The sequence below is a fragment of the Nelumbo nucifera genome, chromosome 2 (assembly GCF_055504915.1).
Source record: "Nelumbo nucifera cultivar China Antique chromosome 2, China Antique-T2T, whole genome shotgun sequence".
Taxonomy (NCBI): domain Eukaryota; kingdom Viridiplantae; phylum Streptophyta; class Magnoliopsida; order Proteales; family Nelumbonaceae; genus Nelumbo; species Nelumbo nucifera.
The window spans coordinates 59,589,222-59,599,737 of NC_142650.1; the positions used below are offsets into that span (position 1 = coordinate 59,589,222).

General features: G+C 37.6%; 2 protein-coding genes across 2 annotated transcripts; both read left to right on the forward strand.

Moving 5' to 3' along the window:
- Positions 1–453: 453 nt before the first annotated feature.
- Positions 454–8,014, forward strand: LOC104612514 (AT-hook motif nuclear-localized protein 7-like). The gene is made up of 6 exons (XM_010279951.3): positions 454–1,054; positions 1,696–1,763; positions 1,888–2,019; positions 6,069–6,233; positions 7,338–7,675; positions 7,762–8,014. Exons 1-5 carry the CDS (start codon positions 604–606, stop codon positions 7,659–7,661), a joined length of 1,140 nt encoding a protein of 379 aa, XP_010278253.1. The 5' UTR covers positions 454–603; the 3' UTR covers positions 7,662–7,675; positions 7,762–8,014.
- Positions 8,015–9,459: 1,445 nt separating this feature from the next.
- On the forward strand, positions 9,460–10,469 carry LOC104612513 (uncharacterized). The gene has a single exon (XM_010279950.3). It carries the CDS (start codon positions 9,832–9,834, stop codon positions 10,315–10,317), a length of 486 nt encoding a protein of 161 aa, XP_010278252.1. The 5' UTR covers positions 9,460–9,831; the 3' UTR covers positions 10,318–10,469.
- The last annotated feature ends 47 nt before the right edge of the window (positions 10,470–10,516 follow it).

Genomic DNA, 10,516 nt, shown 5'->3' on the forward strand with positions numbered 1-10,516 from the left:
GGGGTAACAATAACCCATGCCATAATTTCACCAAATCCTAGTGCAAGTGGGATTCAATCCCAAATATCTTCTACAACCAGCTGGAGACCTTATCAACTAGCCAGTTGGCATCTACGTGTGCTAATATTTGCCTTTCTGTTTAAATTTCCTTTTAGTTGTAATTCGAAATCTGATTTTCTGTCCACGTGATTTTAATATGCCGCAATCATGGGCACAGCTAAATTTTGCGACCACGCAATAAAACATGGTTGATCTGTCCATTTTTCATTGCTGAGTCGCAGGATTTTGCTGTAAGCATGGTGCCAGCAGACGTAAACTTGTGCGGATGGCTTGAACCGAGTATGAATTAAATAAGAACGTTGGCAATAAAATAAAGGAAAAACTTCGTCATTTTTTGTATTTATAAGGGCACTTGCGACATTGCACAAAAGGGGAGTTGTCATAAAGCTTTGTTATTACATAATAAACAAAGGAGTAGTTGTTTTTATTTATTTCTAACAAATTGGTTCTGGCGCGAGTTGCAGAGAAACGTTCAGATTTCAAAAAAAGAAATCCTTTGGCTCATTTCTTCATCCTCTTCTCTTCTTAACTTCTTACTCTTTGATGCTCCACTCCAATTCTGATCTTCTTTCTCTTTGTTTTACGTCGCAATCTCTTTTCTCTCTTTTAACTCTGTTTAGATTAACAACTATATGCATGGAAGGGAGAGAGAGAACGGTCTCTGGCTCTCCGGCTAACACTACCACGGAGACTGAGTCTCCGGTGAGCGGAGGTGGGCCGGGATCGGGAGCAGTGGGGGCAGTACCAAGTGGGTTGGTGCCGCAGGTGATGAACATGGCAGTAAGCATGAGTATGGAGAGAAGCTTTGGAGGAGCAGTGGGGATGGACATGATGGGTAGAAAGAAGAGAGGGAGGCCAAGAAAGTATGGTTCAGATGGGAGCATAGCTCTGACACTCTCACCAGGCTATTCTTCATCTCCTTCCGACTTCTCTCCCAAGCGGAATAGAGGGCGGCCACCGGGTTCTGGCAAACGGCAAATACTTGCTTCTTTAGGTGAGTCAAAGAAAAGCAGAAAAAAATCTGCTAGGATTCTCCTTCAAATGGTAGAGGGTATGCTATTTTTGCGTATTTAATTAAAATTTTTTATAAGGAATCAGGAAGGATTTACTGTACTCATTGATGCTTTTTATGATGGGTTTGTGACAATAAAAATGTTGATCATAATATTAATGGCTTTATTGGATCTTAGGCAGGTTGTTCTATGAGTTTGGGATTTCTATTTTACCCTAATAGAAAACATTTAGAGTATGTTTTTTAATTGAATAAAGAAGTTTGAACTCCCCTAGTCCCCTTCAACACAACAACACAACAACAAAAACAACACGGACAATTTTCTGATTGCAGTCTGTGAATTGATAAGCTAATTATGCCCTTTACCGGAAATTAGTTGAATAAAGAAGACAGGGCAAGCTGACGAATTTTATTAGTTGGAAAACTTTTCTTAGTAATGATGAGATGATGTGAAGAACCACTTAGTAGTCTACATGGAAAGTTCTAAACCTTAACATTTTAGAAGAGATGGATGGATTGGCTTATTCATCAAAGTATTTGTTCTCCATTATAAAGAATGATGACTAGATTGGGTTTCTTTATTCAAATAATTTAGTTCTCACACATAGCCTTTGATTGTGAAGGTGAGTTGATTGCAAATACGGCAGGAGGAAACTTCACTCCACATGTGGTTACTATAAATACAGGGGAGGTAATATATCCTTGTATACTGATATTTTCATTTTGAACTGATCAAGTTTAAATACTTATGGAGAAAGAACCATGCTTTATAAGTTCTGGGATTGAATGACAGAATTCTACTTTGTTGCTTCTAGGATGTTGCAGCAAAGATATTTTCATTTTCTCACAAGGGTCCTCGGGCCATTTGCATTCTCTCAGCCAATGGAGCTGTTTCAAATGTTACAATTCGGCAGCCTGGTTCTTCTGGTGGTATTTTGACATATGAGGCATGATTTCAACCTGTCCTTTTTTGTTTGTTTCTCCTTTTCCTTCTGGATTACTTTGGAACAGTCAGAAAATCTATTTCTTTGAACAGAATGCATGCAGGAATATCTATGATATCAATGCTTGTGTACCTCATGTCCTGATTCTTTACTGTAAAGGTACTAAAAGGTTGTGGTTTATGTAATCAGTTTGTATTTTATAATAACCCATAGGACCAGTCTTTCAAAAGGTACGGCATAAGGTGGGGCTTCAGGACTTCCAAATGCTTGAGATTTGCACCTCCAACACCCATTTTTTTCTAAAAAATAAATTAAAATGATAAAATAGTATCAAGAAGTAGATAGAGTAATAAAGGGTCATTTAATTATGCAGAAAAGATTTTCAACTGACAAACAGAAAAAGTGCAAGTCACTATAAACGACTCAATTAAGATTTATCTTCTTGTTTATCTGATTGAAGAAATAATTTTTGTTCATCAATTTATATTAGAAGCTAAAAGTAGTTGTTATTTCCTATTCAAACAAATGATTGCAGAAAAGGTCAAAGGAACATCTAAACTGCATTCAGGTGAACAAAAAACCCTTTGGTGCCTGTTGGAGAAAATCTTAATGTAATATAGAAGCTCAAAAATATTTTAAACTTAAGTAATTTAAAAGGAATTAGAGGAGACTGATCTTTCTTCTTTTTTCCTGGGTTATCTCTTCAGGAGTTAATGTATTTTACAAGCAACCAGGTAACGATCTCTTGGAAAACTATATAAAAAGGCTAGTGATCAAGCCAATTAACAAAAGGCCCAAGATGATGGCTTTACATTATAAAAGAAGAATTCTAATACCAAAATAAAACTGTCAAAGCATATAAGAAAGGCTAGTGATCAAGCCAGTTAACAAAAAGCCCAAGACGATGGCTTTACATTATAAAAGAAAAATTCTAATGCCAAAATAAAACTGTCAAAGCACTCTCAGCCTCTAATAACAATTACCAAATTACAAATTATTACAAGTCTGCTCCCTAAAGTACCCAAGAGAGTGCAAGACCAGAAACACAAAATATCCAACACCTCTATGAAATAATTTCTCTTTGCTGGCAAAGTCATGTTGATGAGGTTGTTTCACTCTTTCAACAATGAGCAAACAAATGGAATCATTTCTCAATATGCCCACTTTCTAGCTTGGAATTAATGAGAAGTTTCAGAAAGTAGAGGGGCTGATCCCCTATTTTTATCATAGGAAAAAGAAAGGATGAAAGAAGAAAATAATTCATGTTTTGATTGGACAAAATTTTAAGTTCTTCCTTGCTTATCAGTTCAGGTTTTGAAGTATTTGAGGGTTCAGTACAGCATACATGTTCATTGAACCCTAACAAATAAGAAAAAATAAAAGAAACTCGTATTTTAAATCACAAACTGAGTAATTTAGTTTAATAATGTCTATTTTATTATATAATCTAAAAAAATTAAAACTATAGAAGTATATAATAGCACCATGTACAAAATACCTTGGCGGTTAAGTGAGGCAACACTGGATGGGTGCTTTATTGCCTGGGTGTCACCTTGACAACTATAGATTGGCTGTCAAGAATGTACTGTAAAATGGAGAAGCCAAGGCTGGTTGATCTGAAAATATAGATGAAGACAGAAAAATTCTTTAGGGCCAGATGATGTTCCCTTTAACTTGGAAATGCATGGAAGGAATATGCTTATTATGGCTGGAGAATCTATTCAGCAATTTATAAATCATAAGACAAAGAAGATGCAAAGGAGTTTTGGGAACTTCTGCTATACCTATATACAAGAATAAAGAAGATAAATGGAGTTTTTGTGATTACTATGAGGTATAGCTTTGGCTAAGTTGTGAAACTTTGGGGTTGGGACAAGAGTAAGACCAGAAGCTCCTTAAAAATTACTTTGTCTTATGCAATGGGGATTGCCCATCAAGAATGTTCTGTAGCCCAACATGGGTAAGCGTTGATTCTGTCTGTTTCTGAACTGGTGATGGATGACTTAACTAGGCCAAGGTTCAAAGTATCGTTACGTATCGGCCCGTATTGGCCGATACATATCGTTCTGGGACCCTTCCGATATGCCCCTACAGTGGGTGTATCGGGGGTCTGACTGGTTCAAGGGATGGAGGGGTCCTGGACCGGCTCCCCTGAACCAGTTTTGGAAAAAAAAAAAGTAAAAAAACATGTATCGAAATGCCCGATACGCCCCTACCGGTGTATCGGCGTATCGATATTTTGAACCTTGAACTAGGCATTTGCAGGTGGTCAGTTGGTGCAAGTCCTATGCCTATGGAATTATTGATTGATAAAGAGAGAAATGCAACATTACATATGGATAGTGTCTTAAAAATAAAACACTTAAAAGTCAGATTAAGACAGAAAATATGGGGTACAGATAAAAAAAGGAACATGAGGACAAATGAATGGAAAATCAAAACTGATTACCAAGAATACCCTCCATATCACTGCTTATTATAAGTATTGATTATAAGTAAGAAATGGGAAATTGTAGAGGACAGTCAAACTAAAGGAACATTTAACATAACAGCTAGAAAGATTTTCCAATATTAGAATTGGATCCACTTCTGGGAAATAGAAATAGGCCTAAAGATGACAACATGAGGGTAGTCAGACATAGTTGGCTTAGTAAGTTCTTTACATATCCATGATTGCATCAGTAAGGAAATATTTGGTGCAATTTAAGGGCTCCAATAGAACAAGACAAAGTTCACAATGAAATGACTTGAAGTAGTGAGAAAAGACTTGAATGTATGATTGAACTCAAAGGAAAAGACCCAGATAGAGTGGAATGTCCACATAGGATCCATTTACTTGACACCAAGTAGCTGATGTGGGGCTTATATGAGCTAAGCAGAGTTGGAACCCTTAAAAATTATATAAAGCAATGATCCCTACATTTGTTACATTGGTTGGCTTTACTAATTAACGGGTTAAGTCCTTGCATTTACATAAAGTTACATATCCTGTGCTCATAATCTTTGTTACAGGTTTTGAATATCTTTTATTGCTTGAGTCAAGCAAGCCAATTTGATGTGGACTAAGATTAAATAAGCATCACTTTTCTCCTTGCCTCCATACTGTGCCATCCAACTGTAGTTTAAACTTTAGAAATATATTGGCTATTTCTTGCATAAATACAAAGTTTCCTTTGTTAGGTGGACATGTCCATTATGATATTCGTTATTAAAGGTAGTTATTCATTAACAGATCCGATCCTATAATACCTGGATATAATACATGCCTTGAGTACCGTATCAAATATGATAGCAGATACTGCATGAATACTTCTCTACAGAAATAATTCTTAGAGTATGCATGTTTTAACAAAATTATATCATATGTTATAAATTTAATTAAATTTGGCGAGAGACAAGGATTGAGAAATGTCATTTAGCTTCCCAAATTAGATGTGCATGCATGACATAAGTATATTACGTGGGATAACCATACCTGTGTCCCTGTCTGGGATTTTAGGAAATGGAGAGTTGTAACCCCAATTCCCATATCTATGTGTGTCCCTGTCTGTATCTGGGCATCATAAATCCAATCGTGTTTCTTAGGTTCGTTGGAGTTGTCTCCTAGTGTTTCTCAATCATTTATCCTCCTTACTAGCTTAAAATTTCTTGCTTGCTATTGCTTTCTTTCTGCTCCAGCTGTTACTACCAGACTTTAGCTGTGACAGAAGTATTTCGATTATTAGGAGTGAAGACAACTTATGGAAGGGGATGCAGGGTACTTACTATATCAAAATGCAAGTATATGGAAGAAAACCAAAACTTTCTGTTATTTGACCAATATTTAGTCAGGATCTTGGATCAATAGACACCTGAGCTTATGAATTGATTTTCAATACAAAGAAAACAAAGAAAATTCATATTCATAGCTTTGTTTAACCATAAATTTTGTTTTTTAACTTTATTTTCATTTCAAAATGAATTAATCTTACCTATTGATATGGAATGTATAAGTCAAATGAGACAATAGTCATTTAATCTTTTTTTTCCTTTTACTTCTTTTTGCAATACAGGGGCGTTTCGAGATATTGTCCTTGTCTGGGTCCTTCGCAATCACTGATACTGGTGGTGGAGTACGCAGTAGAACTGGTGGAATAAGTGTTTCATTGGCTGGTCCTGATGGTCGTGTGATTGGTGGGGGAGTAGCAGGATTATTATTGGCTGCTAGCCCAATCCAGGTAAGGCCTTGCACTGTTATGTCTGTACAAATTCAGTGCAGAAATACTAAGTGCTTGAAATTTCAAAATGTAAAATTTCCTGACCAGTATGTTCAAGTGGCCTTATGGTCACTTGTTTCTATATGAATTATCTCTTGGATATCAAAAAGTACCAACCCCACTCCTTATAAGAATGCCAAATGACAATACTACCTAACTACACCATTCAGATAGTAACAGCAAACCTATGCACAGGGAAGATCTTCCAAGTTGTAATGGACAGAGAGAAATCATCAATGCAAGCATACATTGAAGTACCATTGATGCAATTATAATTGTTTATACACAGTAGGTACTATTTTTGTACATTAGTGACATGAAAGGTGGGGCAAAATCTGTAGTCTCTATTGGGATGGTTTATTAAAGACTTACTGCAATACTTGTCACACTGCAGGATGATGGCACCTGTCATTCTATGGGTCCTACCTGAGTGATGTCTCAGGCGAAAGAGACCTGATCAAGATGATCCTGTTCACTGGGTCTGTTTTCTCTTACTGGGCCACTTTGCTGTATCTATCTTAACCTCCAAAATAATATTGACAGAGTACATAATTATTTTTATATGACTGGGTTTTTGTTTAATGCCCTTTAGATTTAAGCTTCACAATCACCTTGAAGCAACACTCGGAAACAGCCTCTCTGTATGTGCAGGGGTAAGACTGCGTACATCTGTCCCTCCCCCAGACCCCGCATTGGCGGGAGCCTCGTACACTGGACTGCCCTTTTTAATTACTTTGAAGCAACACAGAGGTGTTATGTTTAGTTAATTGAGTATATTCTTGACATATGTAGTTAAAAATACTCTTCCAAATGCTAAGGTTGCTATGAAGTTTTCAGTGATTAGTGGAAATATCTTACATAGAAATTCGTGCTATTACCCCTCATAACCATGACTTTGATGAGTTCTACCTTGATTAATTTAGTTATGGAGCTTAGTTTAGGTAATGCACCCTCCTTTAATGAGTAGAGTTCTGCTTCAGCATCTCACTTAATGAAGTAATGCTACCATCAGCTTGATAATTATTATAAAATCCATGATTTCATGTGTGCTGTTTGTTTTACCAGGTTGTGGTGGGAAGTTTCATGCCAAACAGTTACAAAGCACACAAACGGAAGCATCTTCTTGAACCTTCAATGGTTTCAGCAGTTCCAGGTGGCCCAGATGTTGTGACAGCAGCAAGACCGATCACTCAAGTAACGCCTAACGATGACACCGCTGTCACCCCAACATCTACATTACCTGAACAAAGCCAGGGAGAAGCAGAGAACAGCGCGGCTAGTAATCCAACCACAAACTCTACTTTCCCTGGTAGTGGTTGGCATGGCTCAGAGCCAACCTTGGAACAGAAACCATCTCCAGACATTAACGAGTCTGTGACTGGGGAATAGCATATGAAATGAAGGTATATACCTCTTGTTATGTTTTGGTTTGTTTAGTTGCCTTTGAAGTCTAATACTAATAATGTGAAAGTTTTTTTTTTCCTGATAGGTATTAGATTAGATGCTTATTGAGGATGGAAGAGCATATGAATGAGGCTTCTTTATCATTGTTGTAACATTTCTGTTAATGACACCAAAACTAGGAAGAAAGTCTGATATTACCCTTTTCATATTGATGTTAGCCTTTTCATTTATGTTTTTTACTTGATTTGTGAACACTGAACAGTTCCTCAGAGATTTGTAGGTTATATGTGGATGGGAAATTTTCTGCTAAAATGAAAACTAATACCCGAAATGTGTCAGCTTTTGATATGTTTTTTTTTTTCTCAACTTCAAAACTACTACTAATCTACAAGAGAAGAATCCATGCAGCCCATGCTGCTTGCCAAATGATCTGAATATTTGAAAGGGTGAGATATGTTATGAATGGGCCTTATTGCAAGAAAGTAGCAGATTGGGGGCCACATGAAAAATAAATGTTTTCTTGAATCTTGAGAGCTGGTAGGGCTGTCAACGGACCTTGAAAGTCCGAAATTTGATCCAACATCTATTCCAATTATCCCGAATTTGGGTGATCTATTTACATAATCGGATTGAATTTGGATTTCTGCATCATCATCATCAACTATATGGGTTGGCTACATGAATCTCGTCTCGTCAATCCATTCTATTTTACAATTTGCATCTAATTAATAGGGTATATGTATATTTAATTCCATCCAATCTAACTAAAATCTGAATCGGATTATATTACAATATAAAGTGATTTTAACATATAAAATTTATAGAATTATATATAAAATACAAAAATAATTCTATATATTATACTATATATATATATATATATGTAAAATTCAGAGTATTGTTATGTATTGACCCGTATAAGCTGATACGTATCATTCCGGGACCCTTCTGATATGCCCCTTCTGATATACCTTTACAGTGGGTGTATCAGGGGTCTGACCGGTTCAAGAGATGGAGGGGTCCTAAACCGGCTCCCCTAAACCAGTTTTGAAAAAATAAAAATAAAAAAAAAGTATCGAAACGCCCGATATGCCCCTACCGGCATATTGAGCGTGTCGATATTTTGATGTATATATTTGTATAATAAATTCAATATTTCATTAAAAGTAATTTACTTTTTTATTTTTTATTTTATTTTAAAAACATAAAACGCAGTCGAATTAAATCTAAATCCAATCAAAGTCTGATAGGATTTGAATCCAATTCGAGGTATTTAAATCAGATTAAATTTCAGATCGGATTCGGATCTTGTTGAATCCAATCTATTAACAGCCCTAATAGCTGGTTTATTGTCTTCAAGTCTTAGCCATTGAATAGAGCTGCAAACGGATCGAATTGAATTGGATGTAGGGTGGATCCCAATTTTGTTTTGCTCATATTCGGATTGTATTCGAATTGAATCTTATTCGTCAGATTTATTTCCAATATGGATAGCAAACGAATAAAACTAATAAATTAAACAAAAATGATCAAAATAATACGTGACTTTGATATTTTATATCATGAGACATGGGCAGAATATATCAAATCGGATTCGGATTGGATAGGGGATTCGGGGTGGATCCATATCCAGTCCAAATTTGGGACTTCGGGTCACTCAAATTCGAATTCTGATTCGGATAAACGGATGTCATTTGCATACAGCTCTAACTTATCCATTAATCACATTATCCTGGACGGTAAACTCATTTTAAGATTCACTAGTCTCAACATCTGCACCGTCGGATCCATCGCTTTGTTCCACTACGTGGGGTAGGGTTCAATTCAACATTATCTGAACCGAACGATCTAATCTAAATCAGGGGTCGAGAACACGGAAAAAGATACAACAACCGCCCCAAATAGGGACACGTATCGTTATGGTGAAGAGCACGAGAATGTGGCAGAATGTTCTAGCGACAGGTCGTACACAGTACGACCATCTCTATCCAGTGTATCCAGCAATCCAGAATCGAGCTCTGCTCTGAAAGTCTGAATCTCACTATAAATCGTCTTCAGCCAGTAGCGCAATCTCAATGTCTACGTGACGTGAGCTACTGGTTGGGTTCAGACGTTCTGTGCTAATTTTCAGACAGTTGCAACTTCAAATCCAGCAATGGCGAGTAACAAACACTCTTCTTCAACGCTGGAAGGGAACTACCAGAAGGAGACGGTGTCGTTCAGGCTGGTGAGCAGAGACGAAGAGGGGAAGAAGAGGGTGGAGAAGGCGGAGGTGAACACCAGCAACCCCGAAACCCTCAAGTACATAGAGAAGAAGCTCCGGGATAAGGGTGTGCAGCGCATGGATCGACGCCCTGTGGACGGCAATGCGCTTCATCATACCCCTCCCAAGTCCGGCCACGGCGGCAAGTTTACCTGGGAGGGCTCCGGTGATATTGCTGACACCGAGCTCTCGCCTGTACCGCCGGCGATCGACGAGGGGGATCCGAACTATGTCGACGAGGAGGTAGAGGAGCGCATCTTGAAGGGTGAGGAGCCTGATGTTGATGGTCTGGTTGTGGGTGAGGTGGAGGTAGCCAAGGCTGCTGGGGATAGGGTGGGATTGGCCAGGGTTGAGGTTGAGCCTGCTCTTCTGGCTTAAATCTGTCATCCTTTTTTCCTTCTGTGATTTCTGTGGCCGAGTCTTTTCTTCTTCCTGTTTTTGTTTTGTGTTTTTACATCAAGGATCCAAGGATCCCCCTGTGTATATGTATGGACTAAGAAAACAGAGAAAAGGAATTAGTTTGATCTAAATTAATGCTCTCTCTCTCTCTCTCTGAATCCTGCAGAGCAACTTTAAT

Coding starts and splice junctions, on each gene's coding strand:
- LOC104612514 (XM_010279951.3), top strand. CDS start 604: ATGCTCCACTCCAATTCTGATCTTCTTTCTCTTTGTTTTACGTCGCAA. Junction 1,764..1,887: donor TTACTATAAATACAGGGGAG/GTAATATATCCT, acceptor TGTTGCTTCTAG/GATGTTGCAGCAAAGATATT. Junction 2,020..6,068: donor GTGGTATTTTGACATATGAG/GCATGATTTCAA, acceptor TTTGCAATACAG/GGGCGTTTCGAGATATTGTC.
- LOC104612513 (XM_010279950.3), top strand. CDS start 9,832: ATGGCGAGTAACAAACACTCTTCTTCAACGCTGGAAGGGAACTACCAG.